This window comes from Elephas maximus, chromosome 2 (assembly GCF_024166365.1).
Source record: "Elephas maximus indicus isolate mEleMax1 chromosome 2, mEleMax1 primary haplotype, whole genome shotgun sequence".
Taxonomy (NCBI): domain Eukaryota; kingdom Metazoa; phylum Chordata; class Mammalia; order Proboscidea; family Elephantidae; genus Elephas; species Elephas maximus.
In genome coordinates, this window is record NC_064820.1 from 478,589 (window position 1) to 496,668 (window position 18,080).

Here is an 18,080-nt window from a genome sequence, read left to right on the forward strand (position 1 = left end):
AAATGCGACAGCGCTTTTCCTGGAGGAATTAACAGATAGGAAGCGCCCACAGCTGCCCCGCGGGCTCTGCGGGGCTGGACTCCACGCTCCAGGGGCTGCCAGCGCGGTCTGCTGGGGGTCCAGAGGACGAGAAGGAAAGGCTTTCACGTCGTTTCCAACGCTTCCCTTGCAAGCTGGCCTCCTTCCTGCCTGCGCTTGGAAGGCAGGACTGACTGGCTGTAGAGTAGACTTCAAAGAGCAGCAGACACGCTGCTCTTCCACTGACCGGACAGGTAACTAAAAATAGAGCTCAGCGTGCCAAAGGTGACCGTGAGCCCGTTCGTGGAAGAATCTAGAAAGTTGCAAGTGCTATGACACTGGGCAGAAGCAGCTGTGGCCTCCTGGTCCTGCATTTACTACAACATGAAGCCTGTGGTCAGGGGCGCTGGGCAGAGTTTGAAGTTGTGCACAGGAAAGTGACACGATGATATCCTGTTCCTTCCAGAAAATTCTCTGAAGATGGTTGGTGACAATCTCTCTCTGGATGTCATGTAATGCAGCACTTACAGTGTTTAGGTTTGAAGTAGAGAGAAATACAAAATTTACAGAAAAGAAACAGGAAATCAAGTTGTCTGTGGCGGCTGCCTGTCTGCTGAGCCTTCCTCTGAGGTCTTCTCCATAAGGACACAGTCGTCTTCCAGGAAGAACTGTTAGCCGGGAGGAACACAGGTGCTACATTTTAAAGGAATTTTTTCATTGTCAAGGCAACACATTCTGACTGTAGGAAATTCCAAATAAAAGCATGAATCAGAAAATGAGGGTCCCCCATAATCCACACCCTGGAGAGAACAGGAAGTTCTGGCTTCTTCCAGGACCAGAGTGGCCCAGAGGCCCACCCCGCTTAGTGCAGGGCAGTCCAGGGTGTGCACACTTGGGTATAAAAATCTCAGCATGGCGCTCTGGGGTCTCAGGCCCCTGTGGCTGGCCCACCTGTGCAGAGTGGACAGACCCTCCTCCAGGGACGGGGCATCTGTGCTCTAGAGCCAGCACCACGCTGGGGGCTTGGGAGGTGGCTGGAGAGCCCTAGGAGGGACCCACTGCTCCACCATCACTGGGCTTAGCCCGTGCTACCCCGCTCACTTTTCAGCAGGAGCATTGCCTGCCCCGGGACTCAGCACGTACCCCACCCCTGGTTCTGGGCAAGGTCTAAGCATCTGTTCCTGCAGCAGCAGGTTCTTAGGGGCCTGCCTGCTGGCATGGGCTGGGTGGCTTTGCAGTGCTCCCTGAGAGTGACAGTGGCCCTCCCCGGCTGTCACACGCTGATTAGAGTCAGGAGGTTCAACAGCCTGGTGGTACTGCACCTGAGTAATGCATCTCAGGTGCCCTGGAATTTCATGGATGTTTGGTAAAGTAGAGGGTCGGAAAAAAGAAGAGAACTCCGCAGTGAGACGGATTGACGCGATAGCCACAGTAATAGACTCAAGAATACCAGTGAAGGTGAAGACGGGGCGCGACCGGGTAATAGACTCAAGAATACCAGTGAAGGTGAAGACGGGGCGCGACCGGGCGGACGTGGGGTCACCGTGAGCTGGAGCCAACTCGACAGCAAGCAATGACAACCAGAGGAAATGCATGACCAGAAAGGTGGACTTGAGGGGCGTCTTGAATGTTTACCACCTGTGGCCCACGCCTCAGATTCAACCAAAGACAAGCTGCAATCCTTGAGCCTCACGTGAGGCCGTCTGAGGAGGAGACTTACTGAAGCACAAGTGGGGTTCTTCCTCCACAGGCCCCGCACCCACCCACCAGCATCCTCCCAGATGTGCAGATGTCTGTCCACACTCACACTGATAGGACAGGGCTCACTGCACCCAGCTGCAGCTGGCTGACTGGCAAGTTGTGTTCTGATGGCACTGAGTCAGCATCGTGCCATCAGTTTTGCGGTTTTATACCTTGGGGCCACCCCACATTTTTCAGCTTCCTCGTGCACCGAGGCTCCAGCGGGGTGTCTGTGGTCCTCATGTGCTTCCTGTCCCTTCCCCTGCCAGTTTGGTGCCTGTTATGCCGACAACAGAAATTCCTGAGTCAGCACTTTTCTTATGTTATTGTCATATCCGTCCTAAAATACTGTGTGGGGAAGGCCGTAATGGAATGTAGAAGGCAAGGATATAGTGATTCCTGCTTTAAAATCCCACCATGAGTATTAATTAGAGGTTCTTATTCCTATTGTTTGTAACTTTTCACTATATAGCTGAAAAATTATTAAAATCAAATACATGGGAATGGGATGAGAGGACAGAAACATATTTTTGCAGTTTTTACTGGAAAAAAGTTTTCAATATTTAGACTGACTTGGCTGAATTTTTAAAACTGGTGCACTATAATGTCATTTTTTGTACTGTTTTCTCTGTGCCTTCAGAAAAAGCTTTCAAATATATTTCTGATACTTCAGTTCATATTAAATTTTTTATATCAATATAAAATGTTTAATACATGTTTACCATGAATGAAAATGTCTGAATGATTTTCCAAATGAAGTGACTTTATTTCCTTTAGTGTGTGTGGTTAATTTTCATCCTAACTCAGATCTTTAGTACTAGATAGACAGCAATAACACAAATATGCCTGAACCAAGAGCCTGGCTTTTGTTCTGTTGTACATAGGGTCGCTGTGAGTTGAACCCGACTTGATGGCACCTAACAACAAAGAGTCCCCTGAGGAGGAAGGACAGCCTGGGCCGTCCCTGCTGCCACACCAGCAGTACTATCTCCTCAGGGGGCTGACTCAGAGACCTCCTCTCCCCACTGCCCCCAGCTCTTCCCCAGACCCATCACTGAAGGTCAGGGAGTGCCCTGCCCCGTGAGGGTAAAGAGAAGGCAGAACTGAGGACGCAATGAGGACCCTGGATTCCATCTTGGTGGGGCACCTGGGGTCAGCCTTACCTGCTCTCTGAGCACCTGGGCAAGGGGCCTTCGTGGTGAAGGGGGCAGGGGGCAGGAGGCCTCGGACTTCAAGCCCCAGGCACAGCCACAACTTCAGGCCCCTTGAGAGGAGATGCCTTCCAAGGCCTATTCAGAGAATGCCCTAAACTGAACAAGTTCCAGGACCCTGTACAGAATCTAGATGTGCCCCTGCCAGTGGCAAGCTAAGCCCTGCTGGGTCCTCTGCGTCCACCCTACATGCCACAGCACACGCATCCCCATGGCGACCTGGCCTGCTCTGAGCCTCCTGAGACCTGCCCAAGCTAGACCTGCCCAGGCAAGACCAGACTGTGGGGGCCGACCTGCTCCTTTACTGCCTGCACCCTGCTGGGTCCAACGGAGGTGCTCACCTTCCCAAGCCTACTTCAGCCTACACCGCACATTTGCTCAGGGCCCTCAGGCCCTCCCCCCACTGCTTCCCCTTCCCTCTCTACCTACCCTGCTCCTCCCCTCACAGTCCTCCCCTTACACCCTCCACATAACTTCCTCCTTCTTACCCCTCCCTCCTCTCATCTTCCTCCATCAACCACACAGTGGGGGTCTGTGCTGTGCAGACAGGATTAGAAACAGGACCCTGTAGGGGAGGGAATGACAGCCCAGGAACACAGGACACTCACAAAAGAAACGCACAGGGCAGGGGCTTTGAGCTTCCTCTGCCTGGCTGACCAGGCTGCAAATGGAGGGAGCAGCCCCCACCCCGGGCCAGGTCAGCCTTTCTGCCCACACCCCCACAGTGTGAACCTGGACCCCACAGTGAAAGACCAGCAGGCCTGACTTCTCATCCCTCAGACAAGATTTGGAGTGTTGTGTGGCTTATTTCCCCGTAAAGGGCTGGGTCCCTGCCCACCAGAGGGCAGCCCTCCTGGCCTCCTGCCTATCCTGGCTCAGGCCAGTTGGCCTCACTCCAGTCTTGGCTTCCGGCTCAGGGCCATCACTTTTTCTTTATTATTTTAAACATGGAAGTAAAGAGCATAGTAAGCAGAGGTCCAGTAGTCAGATTTAACAAAGCTAACATTTTGGATACACATTCCTTAAGGAATTAACACTACAGGTACACTCAGAGCCACTGGTCTCCATCCCATCTCTCCCTCCCCAGAAGAAGTGGTCCTGAAGCTGCGCCATTCCCTCCTGCTGTCATACCTTTACTACATCTCCATCTATGGCGATGCACACTGCTCTGTAGCTCATATAAGCGGAGTGGTGCTAGTTTTCAGGATTCTTTTCCATGCTCTTTATAGACTCATCCATGTTGATACAGGAATGCATGCATCTGTGGTGTAGTGTTCCACAGGACTGGACCCCTTTATCCACGCTCCTGCTGATGGACATGTGGGCAGTTTCCAAATCTTCTGTACCCACTCAGCGCAGCCTGAACATGACCGCCCACCCTGCTGGGTCCCTATGCTGGGTTCTGGGTGTACACCAAGACACGGCAATGGCCCATACATGCTGCCTAACCGTCCTCTAAAGTGGTTGTACCAGGTTGTCATCCTACAGCCCCAAAAGGGCTCTTGTTTACTCACATGTCACCAATACAGGGTATTAACATTTTAATTTTGGTCTTCTGAGGGGCAGAAATGGTAGGTAGTTGTGTCATATGCATTTCATTAATTCATCATTCGTTCATTCAACAATATTAGTATTTGTTTAGTTCCAGCTGAGTGGCAGGCTATGTGACAGTGCTGGGGACATCTTAGGGAACAAGGGAAGCGGAAATCAGTGCAGTTCCAGAGCTGACATCCTCATGGGTGTGTGTGTGGGGTGGGTGGGTGAAGGTGGGTAGGCAATTAACAGTGACCAAAACAACTATGTAAGTTCTATAATGCATTAGAAGGGGACCAGTGGAATACAAATAAGTGGAGCAACCTGTCATTCCCACTGGCACTCATGCCATCGCATCTCCATCATTACTGGAGAGTGGTTTTACAGGGCGTTCAATGCAAAGCGAGACTGGGAAGGTGACATATGAGCCAGGACATGAACAAACAGTCTCAGCAGCAGGAGACCTGGAGGTGGGAGCTGGGGGCATGTTCTCAAAGCTGAGGACGCTGACAGTGGTTTCCCCTCAGTCCTATGAATGCTGTTGAGAAGACTGCTGTCATTCTAATTATCATTCCTTTGTAGATGCTAGGTTTTTTTAAGATTTTTGCTTTGTCTTTGATATAATGTTAGGAGATGGTGTGCTTCTTGAATCTTAAGTTTCGTATCTTTCATCAAATCTAGAAAATGTGCAGCCTTATCACTGTGATGAAACTCTCTAGTGCTTCTTCCCATCCTCTCAATTCTACCCTCTGGACTCTTGTTAAGAAGATGTTGAACCGTCCCCTCTAGACCCAATGCCTTTTAACTGTTCATATTTCTCAGTTCTTTATAATGCTGCATTCTGGACAATTTCCTCAGATACGTCTTCTAGCCCATTCTCTCCTGTTTTGTGGGGGGTCTACTCCTGCTTTTTTAAGTGTTGGCTGACTCTCACTCAAAGTGGATTATTCCCATGTGTGTTTTATAATTTTTTATTGGGATAAAGTTTCTTCGGTGAGGGCAAGTTTCAAGTATTGTTGTCACTGTGTGCCACCAAGTTGATTCTGACACAAAGCAACCATATATGACACAGTAGAACTGCTCCCCAAGGTTTCCAAGGCTGTAATCTTTATAGGAGCAGATCGCCAGGTCTTTTTTCTCACAGAGATGCTGGTGGGTTCAGACCTCTGACTTTAGCAGCCGAGTGCATAATCATTGCACCACCAGAGCTCCTCTGTGCTCCTCTAGGAAAGCTCTTATGTTTCCTCCTGTCAAGGTTGAGGAGTGTCTCTCTGGAAATGTTCCTGAGTTTGCTTCTGCCAAAGGATGACTTCTAGTTATAATCTCTAGACTGGAGAGTTTCTGGACCAACAAGTTTTTAAGATTTGAATTATTAAGTCCAAGCGAAGGCAGAATCATAGCTATGAGTTCTGGGGTTGGGGGATTTCTCACCCCCAGGATTCAGACAGGGCCAGGGAGCTTTCTGGTCATCTCCCAGTACCTGGGCAAAGTTGTTTTCGTTTCGCTTTGTTAAGGGCTTTTTTTTTTTTTCTGCTCCACCCTTTCACTGAGGAGCGGCCTATGGGGCTGCGGTCTCCGGTCCCGACGCTCACCCAGCCCGTACAGCGCCTCTGCGGGCTGGACGCCGCACCCCTGCGAGGACTGCCCTCCTCAGGCCCTTCCGGCCGCGTCGCCGGAAGCGGAAGTTCCCCGCACTGCTCGCTGCTGGCAGGGAGGCGACGACCGGAGGACGGTGAGACGCGGGGGCGACGGGGGCGCAAGGAGGGGCTTGGGCGGCTGGTGGTGTCGCCTGGGCCGGACCCCACCGACGCGCCTCGGTCCTCGGTCCGCTCGGCTCCGGCCCGACTCGCGGAGGAGGAGGCCGCGGTGGAGCCGGGCGGGACAGGCCGGGCGGTTGTGCGGGGCGGGGCGGGGCCGGCGGGGCCCGGAAGGATGTCCGCCAGGTGGACGCCTCAGGTGTTTGCGCCGCTGCGCTCGGGAAGGGCGGTTTGACAAGCACGAGGTGTGGCACTAGACCCGCACCTCCTCGTCTGTGATTTCAGAGTTCCCTTTCTGCCTTGTGGGCTGAAATCCCACTGAGGGGCCCCGGGGTGGTGGCAGCGTGCGGTGGCGTGTGTGCCTGTCCTCACCGAGGCCCCGGGATGGTGGCAGTGTGAGGTACCGTGTGTGCGTGTCCTCACCAAGGCCCCGGATGGTGGCAGTGTGCAGTACCATGTGTACATGCCCTCACCGAGGCCCCGGGGTGGTGGCAGTGTGAGGTACCGTGTGTGCGTGTCCTCACCAAGGCCCCGGATGGTGGCAGTGTGCAGTACCATGTGTACATGCCCTCACTGAGGCCCCGGGGTGGTGGCAGTGTGCGGTACCGTGTGTACATGCCCTCACTGAGGCCCCGGGGTGGTGGCAGTGTGTGGTACCGGGTGTACATGCCCTCACCGAGGCCCCGGATGGTGGCAGTGTGCGGTACCATGTGTATGTGCCCTCACTGAGGCCCCGGGATGGTGGCAGTGTGCGGTACCGTGTGTACGTGCCCTCACTGAGGCCCCGGGGTGGTGGCAGTGTGCGGTACCGTGTGTACATGCCCTCACTGAGGCCCCGGGGTGGTGGCAGTGTGCGGTACCGTGTGTACATGCCCTCACTGAGGCCCCGGGGTGGTGGCAGTGTGCGGTACCGTGTGTACGTGCCCTCACCGAGGCCCCGGGGTGGTGGCAGTGTGTGGTACCGTGTGTGCCTGTCCTCACCGAGGCCCCGGATGGTGGCAGTTGTGGTACCGTGTGTGCGTGTCCTCACCGAGGCCCCGGGTGGTGGCAGTGTGTGGTACCGTGTGTGCGTGTCCTCACCGAGGCCCCGGGTGGTGGCAGTGTGCGGTACCACGTGTACATGCCCTCACTGAGGCCCCGGGGTGGTGGCAGTGTGCGGTACCGTCTGTACATGCCCTCACTGAGGCCCCGGGGTGGTGGCAGTGTGCGGTACCGGGTGTACGTGCCCTCACTGAGGCCCCGGGGTGGTGGCAGTGTGCGGTACCGTGTGTACGTGCCCTCACTGAGGCCCCAGGGTGGTGGCAGTGTGCGGTACCGTGTGTACATGCCCTCACTGAGGCCCCGGGGTGGTGGCAGTGTGCCGTACTGTGTGTACGTGCCCTCACTGAGGCCCCAGGGTGGTGGCAGTGTGTGGTACCGTGTGTGCCTGTCCTCACCGAGGCCCCGGGTGGTGGCAGTGTGCGGTACCGTGTGTGCCTGTCCTCACCGAGGCCCTGGGGTGGTGGCAGTATGCGGTACCGTGTGTGCCTGTCCTCACCGAGGCCCCGGGGTGGTGGCAGTGTGCAGTACCATGTGTGCGTGCCCTCTCTGAGGCCCTGGGGTGGTGGTAGTGTGAGGTACCATGTGTTCGTGTCCTCACCGAGGCCCTGGGGTGGTGGCAGTGTGTGGTACCTTGTGTGCGTGCCCTCACTGAGAGCCCCGGGTGGTGGCAGTGTGCGGTACCGTGTGTGCCTGTCCTCACCGAGGCCCTGGGGTGGTGGCAGTGTGCGGTACCGTGTGTGCCTGTCCTCACCGAGGCCCCGGGGTGGTGGCAGTGTGCGGTACCGTGTGTGCCTGTCCTCACCGAGGCCCTGGGGTGGTGGCAGTGTGTGGTACCGTGTGTGCCTGTCCTCAGCGAGGCCCCGGGTGGTGGCAGTTATGGTACCGTGTGTGCCTGTCCTCACCGAGGCCCCGGGTGGTGGCAGTTGTGGTACCGTGTGTGCCTGTCCTCACCGAGGCCCCGGGGTGGTGGCAGTATGCGGTACTGTGTGTGCCTGTCCTCACCGAGGCCCCGGGTGGTGGCAGTGTGCGGTACCGTGTGTGCCTGTCCTCACCGAGGCCCTGGGGTGGTGGCAGTGTGCGGTACCGTGTGTGCCTGTCCTCACCGAGGCCCCGGGGTGGTGGCAGTGTGCAGTACCATGTGTGCGTGCCCTCTCTGAGGCCCTGGGGTGGTGGTAGTGTGAGGTACCATGTGTTCGTGTCCTCACCGAGGCCCTGGGGTGGTGGCAGTGTGTGGTACCTTGTGTGCGTGCCCTCACTGAGAGCCCCGGGTGGTGGCAGTGTGCGGTACCGTGTGTGCCTGTCCTCACCGAGGCCCTGGGGTGGTGGCAGTGTGCGGTACCGTGTGTGCCTGTCCTCACCGAGGCCCCGGGGTGGTGGCAGTGTGCGGTACCGTGTGTGCCTGTCCTCACCGAGGCCCTGGGGTGGTGGCAGTGTGTGGTACCGTGTGTGCCTGTCCTCAGCGAGGCCCCGGGTGGTGGCAGTTATGGTACCGTGTGTGCCTGTCCTCACCGAGGCCCCGGGTGGTGGCAGTTGTGGTACCGTGTGTGCCTGTCCTCACCGAGGCCCCAGGGTGGTGGCAGTATGCGGTACTGTGTGTGCCTGTCCTCACCGAGGCCCCGGGTGGTGGCAGTGTGCGGTACCGTGTGTGCCTGTCCTCACCGAGGCCCTGGGGTGGTGGCAGTGTGCGGTACCGTGTGTGCCTGTCCTCACCGAGGCCCCGGGGTGGTGGCAGTGTGCAGTACCATGTGTGCGTGCCCTCTCTGAGGCCCCGGGGTGGTGGTAGTGTGAGGTACCATGTGTTCGTGTCCTCACCGAGGCCCTGGGGTGGTGGCAGCGTGTGGTACCTTGTGTGCGTGCCCTCACTGAGAGCCCCGGGTGGTGGCAGTGTGCGGTACCGTGTGTGCCTGTCCTCACCGAGGCCCTGGGGTGGTGGCAGTGTGTGGTACCATGTGTGCGTGACCTCTTGAGGCCCCAGGGTGGTGGCGGTGTGAGTTGCCATGTGTACGTGCCCTCACTGAGGCCCCGGGGTGGTGGCAGTGTGCGGTACTGTGTGTGCCTGTCCTCACTGAGGAGTCCTGAGGTGGTGAGGAGTCCTGAGGTGGTGGGAGTGTGCGATACTGTGTGTACATATCCTCACTGAGGAGTTCTGAGATGATGGGAGTGTGTGATATTGTGTGTACACGTCCTCACTGAGGAGTCCTGAGGTGATGGGTGTGTGTGGTACTGTGTGTACATGTCCTCACTGAGGATCCTGAGGTGATGGGAGTGTATGATACCGCATGTACGTGTCCTCACTGAGGATCTGAAGGTGAGGGGAGCGTGTGATACTGTGTGTACATGTCCTCATTGAGGATCCTGAGGTGACAGGAGTGTGTGATACTGTGTGTACATATCCTCACTAAGGAGTCCTAGGGTGATGGGAGTGTGTGATACTGTGTGTACGTGTCCTCACTGAGGAGTCCTGAGGTGATGGGAGCGTGTTATACTGTGTGTACATGTCCTCACTGAGGATCCTGAGGTGACGGGTGTGTGTGGTACTGTGTGTACGTGTCCTCACTGAGGAGTCCTGAGGTGATGGGAGTGTGTGGTACTGTGTGTACGTGTCCTCACTGAGGATCTGAAGGTGATGGGAGCGTGTGATACTGTGTGTACACATCCTCACTGAGGAGTCCTGAGGTGATGGGTGTGTGTGGTACTGTGTGTACATGTCCTCACTGAGGATCCTGAGGTGATGGAAGTGTGTGATACCGTATGTACGTGTCCTCACTGAGGATCTGAAGGTGAGGTGAGCGTGTGATACTGTGTGTACATGTCCTCACTGAGGATCCTGAGGTGACAGGTGTGTGTGGTACTGTGTGTACGTGTCCTCACTGAGGAGTCCTGAGGTGATGAGAGTGTGTGATACTGTGTGTACATATCCTCACTGAGGAGTCCTGAGGTGATGGGAGTGTGTGGTACTGTGTGTACATATCCTCACTGAGGAGTCCTGAGGTGATGGGAGTGTGTGGTACTGTGTGTACATATCCTCACTGAGGAGTCCTGAGGTGATGGGAGTGGGTGGTACCACGTATACATGTCTTCACTGAGGGGCCCCTGAGTGATCTGTGTATGTGGTACCGTGCTTATGTGTCCTCACTGAGGTTTCCTGAGGTGGTGGTGTGTGGTACAAGTGTATAAGTACAGTGCGTACGTGTCCTCTCTTAGGCAGCGTGTGGTACCTGTGTGCTTATGACCTTACTAAGTGGTCCTGGGGGCTGCCACACTGGCTTGGCCAAGAGTGGTGTCCAGGCTCCAAAAATGAGGTATCAAGGAAGCTGCCCTCTCTGGGGAACAGACGTGTCTTAGAGACTGATCTCTGTTGTGATGAGTCGACTGGGTTCCACATCACACGTTTTCCATGTGTTTACATTTCTCGTGACTGTAAAATGCTGCTGCTTCTTTACTTAAAGCTAGTGTTTCTCCCGTATTTGAGTTCTCAAGGTTCGTATTTCTTGTTGAGGAGTTTATAATCCTACTTTGGCTTTCTTTTAGATTTACTAGGTTAATGATTTTTTCAGTCTCCTGACAGGTGCATAATGATCTACTATTTGGGGAGAGGTAAGTTTTGTATCTAACATTTCCACCTTTCTAATGCATTTCTCTACTTCCCCTGTATACACAGGAAACCTCTAGTATGACAGGGAAGGGGGTTTTGCCTGCTTTTTGACTATGGAGGAGACAGACCGGGAAGCTGTTGCGACAGCGGTCCAGAGGGTAGCTGGGATGCTCCAGCGCCCTGACCAACTGGACAAAGTGGAGCAGTATCGCAGAAGAGAGGCTCGGAAAAAGGCCTCTGTGGAGGCCAGATTGAAGGTATGAAAGCAGAGTAATCAAGTCCCTTTCTGCTCCGTTCCTGGGCAGACAGAGGCAGAAATCTTGAATTTCAGATTTCTTTACTGAATGATTCATTTTTGTGCACTTAACATTGTTATTGTAACTGTTGAATTGGGCTTTGTAGTGATATGGAGAGGTGAAGCTGAAATTTACCTTTACGTAGCAAATTCTTTCCAACAATTTATCACCAGTTAGTAGATTTACAAAGGTGACATTGGGAATACTGAAAATACCAAACCAACCCCATTTTGAAGCATGCCCAGAACCTTCAGGAATATTTATCCTTTTAGATGACAATAGAGTGACAGCAGCCATTCTTACCTGTTCATTAGATGCTTTTCTGCAGAGCTTCACTGGAGCACACAGTGTGTGCTCATCTCAGCGGACACTAGGGGCTTCCTGTGTGCCAGGTGCTCTGCTGGGCCTGGTAGGGAGGAGGAGTAGCTGGAGCACTGTTTAGGTGTGTGAGAGGGAGATAGGGAAGAAAGTCATACTTCTCCGAGACAGTTTATGATTTGGATTGGCTTTCCGTTTAGTATGAAGAGATAAGATTTTACTAAAATATGCAAGTCCAGTATAGCAATGAAGTGTTAAAACCGTGTCCTGCTGTAGTTGATGGCCTTAGGTACTTGAAAATGCCTTTGAGGACATTAATTCTCACATTAATATGGCATTGAATTAATCTCTAAACTTGATCCAGGTATGAGCAGGCTTCATGAGATAGGATAAGAGTCATTTAATTGTATAAACATGTCACCCAGTGACCCCACTGGACTAATTTGGGGCAGCAATCTATGTATTACTTTAAAGAATACTTTGAACCATTACAGTTTTAGCCTTCTTCTATCTGTTCTAGAAACTTGTGGGATTAACTTAACATCATCAGTAGTGACTTAGAAGCTTTGGGTAGTCTCTTATAATCGTTGATAAATGTTTCCAAATGCAGCGTAGGCTCCCAGGTGAGGTGCTCCTGGCTTTGACTGTGGTGCCGGTCCCTCTCCTGCCCACCCCCCCCCCCCCCGCCCCAGCCCTGTCTTCTCCTCTGGCTCGCACAGTGACACAGTGATGGGAAAGGGGCTCCGAGTGCCTCACATGCCCCCATTCTACTACCCAGTGGGGCGTGTTGTCCTCGAGCAGAGTAAGCTCCCGGCTGAACAGTAGAAGGCTATCCCCTCAAAAGCTGATCAGAAAGTTCTGACAGTTTTCTCTGTTGGGAAACTAGGGATTCCATGGGGCGTATGTGAATTCCTTCTAGAGATGGTACTTAAGAGGCCTTCTCGGGCCCAAGAAGCGTGCGAGGGCATGTCAGCACTGTCAGGCTGAAGGGCAGGAGGGGACTGCCTGTGGTGTTTCAACAAAGCTTCACACACACAGTTGTGCCATTTTGAGACAGCAGTGAAAACAAAAAAGGAAGAAACGAAGAAGAGATACTTAAACCTTTTTGGTTTTTATTCTTTTTTTTTCCCTGGGGTTTCACTGCTTCTGCTGCTCAAATATCTCTTTTCTTAATTGAACTTCTGAGGGGAAAGTGTTTTACCAGGAGGAAGCACGTTGCTGCTACTTTCTGCCTCACCGTGGTGTCTCCCCAGGCTGCGATCCAGTCCCAGCTGGACGGAGTGCGCACAGGCCTGAGCCAGCTGCACAACGCGCTCAATGACGTAAAGGACATCCAGCAGTCCCTGGCGGATGTCAGCCAGGACTGGAGGCAGAGCATCAACACCATTGAGAGCCTCCGGGACGTGAAGGATGCCGTGGTGCAGCACAGCCAGCTCGCTGCCGCCGTGGAGAACCTCAAGAACATCTTTTCAGGTCTGGCCGCACCACGGGTCCACACAGCGTCCCCTCCTGTCTCGTGCCTGCTGCCCCTCGACCCCTCCCTGCATGAGTGGCTGATGGGGAGGCGGTGCAGGGTTCTCATGTGATGTGCTCTGGAGACCTGCCTCAGAGAGGAGGGTAGGGCCAGTTCTTCTGCCCAGCCACCTGCTTTGTTGGACATTGGTGGAAATAGTCATTTGAGCAGTGAGGCCAGAGGGATGCCTGCAGCTTGGTGTTTGTAGGACGGAGGCCAGAGGAGAGCCAAGTTGAAGCTGCATGGGCTGAATCCCCTGGGGTGTTTCTCTGCTGCAGTCTTCCTGCTGGATAACAGAACAGCTGGGTGAACCCTACCACGTACGGGAGACTAAGAAAGCAGTCCCACACGTTCCTAAAGGGGCCACGCCTTGTGGGCAGGAGGAGCGGTGATTGCAGGGAGGGGTGTCCAGGTCGGGGGGAGTCCCCATCACGGTGGGAGTTGCACTTGGTGGCTGGGCGGAGACGCCTTTGAAGCCTCTCCCCATGTAGCCTGTCATGTGAGGAGTACATGGTCCCCTTGCCCGGACAAGGTCAGCTGTCCCCCAGATTTCTATTCAGGCCATCGCTGTCAGCATCTGTAGGCTCCCCACACACCGTATACGTTAGCGGGGCTCCTTGTCTGGCTCCGAGACGGAGTTCCTGGGTGGGTTGTCTGCCTGCCACCTCTCCTCCCCCCATCCCTGCATCTGTCTTCTCAGCTGGTTTTGTGTCCTGAAACGCATCTGTGTCCCATTTGCTATGCACTCCCTCCTGCAACAGCAATCCCATGTCCCCTCCTCCACGCTGGGTGGTTTCACCACCGTACTCGAAGCTCCTGTTGGTGGCATGGAGGCCAAACAACGTGGCTTGCGAGGCCATGGTCCTCCCATCTATCCCGTGGACCCTCAGCCCAGTGGCCTTGCACCTTTCTGGCTGTGCCTTGGGACCTGTGTCCTAGGCAGTGCCTGGTGGGTGCTCACCCCTGTGCACTGGTGGTGCCCTGCAGTTGGGCTAGGTCCTTGTCCCACTTTTCCCATGGATCCCCCAGATGCACATGGGAGCTGGCTGTAGGTGCTTGAAAGGCTCTGCTGGACTGGCTGCTTCCTGGGTGCCCCGTATGTTTCTCCTCTGTAACGCCCACAGAGCTGCCCAGGCTGTTCCCCATCTTATACTTGCCTGTTGGCTTGCAGTCTCCCTCCCAGTCTTGTAAAGCCAGGGACCAGAGTGTGCCCATGGCAGGTGAAGCTGGCCTTCTCCCTTTTCACCAAACGGGCCGATGCCGTGTTGGTGTTTGTTGCTGAGGCAGGCTTTTACTGGCGATCTGGGGGGCTTGAGTCCCTCCGGATGTCTTTCGTCGCCTGTAGTTCACTAATGCGCACATTCTGCCGGTGTGACTTAACGTGCATCCTTGTCCTCCCCCAGTGCCAGAGATCGTCAGGGAGACAGAGGACTTGATCGAGCAGGGGGAACTGCTGCAGGCACACCGGAAGCTGATGGACCTGGAGTGCTCGCGGGATGACCTGATGTATGAGCAGTACCGCATGGACAGCCGGAACACACATGACATGACGCTCATCCAGGGCTACTTCGGAAGCATGCAGCGCCTCTCAGAGGAGCTGGCCAAGCAGCTGTGGATGGTGCTGCAGCGGTCCCTGGTCACTGTCCGCCGAGACCCCACCCTGCTGGTCTCTGTTGTTCGCATCATTGAACGGGAGGAGAAGATCGACAGGCGCATGCTTGACCGAAGCAAGCAGACGGGCTTCATCCCGCCTGGGAGGCCCAAAAAGTGGAAGGAGAAGATGTTTGCCATCCTGGACAGAACTGTGACCACGCGGATTGAGGGCACACAGGCCGACACCAGGGAGTCTGACAAAATGTGGCTGGTCCGTCACCTGGAGATCATTCGCAAGTACGTGCTGGACGACCTCATTGTGGCGAAAAACTTGATGGTGCAGTGTTTCCCTCCCCATTATGACATCCTCAGAAACCTCCTGGACATGTACCACCAGGCCCTCAGCACGCGGATGCAGGACCTGGCCTCAGAAGACCTGGAGGCAAACGAAATTGTGAGCCTCTTGACTTGGGTCCTGAACACCTACACGAGGTAGGGCCCACTGTGTTTCAGCGTCTTCTCTCACGTAGCGTCCGTGTGTGGACGGCTGTGTTTCAGCGTCTTCTCTCACGTAGCATCTGTGTGTGGACGGCTGTGTTTCAGCGTCTTTTACGTAGCATCTGTGTGTGGACCGCTGTGTTCCAGAGTCTTCTCTTACGTAGCGTCTGTGTGTGGACAGCTGTGTTTCAGCATCTTCTCTTACGTAGCGTCTGTGTGTGGACAGCTGTGTTTCAGCATCTTCTCTTACGTAGCGTCTGTGTGTGGACAGCTGTGTTTCAGAGTCTTCTCTTATGTAGCGTCTGTGTGTGGAGATAGTTTGATTCTGTGTGCATTGTGTTCGTAGCATTTTAATTAGATGCAGGGTGGGTGTTCGGGATTGTTCTCTGGCCTGCAGACACCTTCCTGTGACCCGTTTTGGGAAGTGCTTCCGTGGTCACAGCAGGTCCCCGAGTGCAGCTGAGCTTTTTTGTGGGGTTGTGTACCACACCTAGTGTGTGTGTATGTAGTCTGTTCATCTGTGGGAAACTTCCCACGGTCACAGTGGGGTGTGAGCGTGGCCGAACTCTTGTGGGGTTGTGGCATGACACTCAGTGTGCCTGTTCATGGTCTGTCCATCTGTCTGTGGGAAGGCCTTACTCTTGTGGCCACAGCAGGTGTCTGAGCACGGCTGAGCTCTTGTGGGGTCAGTCCCAGGGACCAGTGTTGGTTCAGCACCATGGTGAGCGGCACAGCATCAGGCTTGTTCCCTGGTAACAGCAGCCTGTTGAGCCTTTGCTGTGCCTCAATTGCTACCCTGCACGGTAACGCTGCGGGCAAGTGAGTAAAGACCCCGTCTACAAGTGCAGACCCTGGGGACCTGCCTGGGGCTGCGGCTGGGGAGAGGCTGCCAGCTCCCCTCCCTGCGTCCAGACGCACGACGTCACAGGGATGCCAGGTTTCAGAAGGCCTTCCAGCCCCTTTTGAGTTTTAGTGAGGCTCTAGGCCATGCAGGGGAATGAGGTCCACACTGTCACCACTAGTTTGAGGTTTGAAGGACGAGGTGGTGGCACATTTTAGAACTCCTTAGGATCAGCCAGCTGAGGTGAAGTATTTTAATTTTGTGTGGTTTCGTGGATGGGAAACATTAAGTGCTGTACTGGAAATTCTTTTATTTATCTTGTTACAAATGTAGGAGAACTAATTAAGCCTCTTCTTTTAGGAGTGAGGGTTGTTTTTTGTGTGTGTGTTTTCTGCTTTCTGGCTTTTTTTGTGGTAATCCCTGGTTATAGTAGAGGATTTGAAAGTGTCAGTACAGAAAAACATAAAGAGTAGGACACTGTTGCACAAGATGGTGACCGTAGTGGTGGCTGACACTTTCACGGTGTGTCCTGTGCCAGTGTGGATCTCATGCTTCCTTAGCTGGGTTAGTCCCCACGCTGCCCGCAGGGAGCATCCTGACCCTCCCCACCTTCTAGGTGAGAACGTTGAGATACCAGGAGGACAAGTACACGCAGCTGGCATGGGGTGGGGCTGAGAGCAGGTCCCAGCCAGGCCAGCCCGCCGTGGTTCTCCTGTCCCCACTGTGGGCTGAGAGCAGGTCCCAGCCAGGCCAGCCCGCCGTGGTTCTCCTGTCCCCACTGTGGGCTGAGAGCAGGTCCCAGCCAGGCCAGCCCGCCGTGGTTCTCCTGTCCCCACTGTGGGCTGAGAGCAGGTCCCAGCCAGGCCAGCCCGCCGTGGTTCTCCTGTCCCCACTGTGGGCTGAGGGCAGGTCCCAGCCAGGCCAGCCCGCTGTGGTTCTCCTGTCCCCACTAGGGGCTGAGAGCGGGCCCTGGCTGCTGGCCCATGGTGTTCTAACCTGCCATGGGCGTCTGTATCACGTGCACAGTTTGAATCTGAATTTTGTGTCTCACTCACCCATAGGAAGCTTTTTGCTGTCGTAGGACAATCTGTGCCTTGCAGCCGCATGCACCCTCTTGTGCTGGCTTTCTGTGGGAGTACTGACCTGCCTGCTGTGTCCCTGAAGGCCCGCAGACACCCTGAGACAGGAACACGTACACATGGGTTGAGGCACCTGGGCGAGATGACCTAAGTTGGATAAGTAGTCCTCTGATACCTGCAGGTGTTCGTGAAATACTTTTCCCAGGAAGATCTCAGTTTCTTCCAGGTCGTGGACCAGCTGTTAATATTATCCAGTGGCGTCTTCCTGAGAACAGATCTAGGGATTGTAGCCCGAGACGTGTGTTTTCTAGGTGATTGAACCTTAGACAAGATCTAGCTGCGTGTGCGGGCGTCAGCTGCTTTTTATGAAAACCACACCGCTTCCTTAAGTGCAGCGTGCTGAGTAGAGGCGTCTCACTCAGTTTTCACTGTAGGTGTCTCTGCTCTAGCCACTTTCTGCTGCAGAGATGAATAACACTAAGCTGTGTTCCTAAGTTAGTGGGCCCTGTGGTGCAGTGATTAAAGCGCTTGGGTGTTAACCAAAAGGTCAGTGATTTGAACCCACTGGCGACACCATGAGAGAAAGATGTGACAGTCTGCGTCCACAAAGATTACAACCTTGCAAACCCTATGGGGCAGTTCTTCTCTGTCCTGTAGGGTTGCTGTGGCTTGGGACTTGACAGCAGTGGATTTGGTGTGGATTTGGTTCCTGAGTTACAGCACCCACTCACGATTCTCTCATTTTTTGTGATTCTCATTATTAAAAACATTTATTGTACACCTACCGTCTGCCAGGCACTGGTAAACAGGACAGATCTTGCTCTCCTGGAGTGTCCCCTTGGGTCTGAGCTGCCAGACACCAGGAAGGAGACACGCTGGGAGAAGGGGCCAAGGCTGAAGGACTTACCTGAGCACGTGAGGCGGAGAAGCTGAGGTGGAGCCGGCGTCCTCATCTCCCCATGGGTGTGGTGGGAATCGTGGTCTCCAGGGCCATTGGGCATTTGTGTGTCGAAAGAAATAGTAGCATTTCCTTAAGGGTTTTCTCTC

General features: G+C 54.5%; 1 protein-coding gene across 6 annotated transcripts in view; it reads left to right on the forward strand.

Annotated features, from left to right (window-relative positions):
- Positions 1–6,155: 6,155 nt before the first annotated feature.
- EXOC3 (exocyst complex component 3) overlaps positions 6,156–18,080 on the forward strand; it is a 31,182-nt gene continuing 19,257 nt past the window's right edge. For all 6 annotated transcript variants that reach the window (XR_007514000.1, XM_049859499.1, XM_049859542.1 and 3 more), the window contains exons 1-4: positions 6,156–6,234; positions 10,962–11,152; positions 12,763–12,982; positions 14,426–15,107. Coding sequence is in view for 5 of the 6 variants with exons in the window: in XM_049859499.1 (XP_049715456.1) it covers positions 11,009–11,152; positions 12,763–12,982; positions 14,426–15,107 (1,046 nt within the window). In the remaining variant the exon portion in view is untranslated. The remainder of the gene's footprint in view (positions 6,235–10,961; positions 11,153–12,762; positions 12,983–14,425; positions 15,108–18,080) is intronic.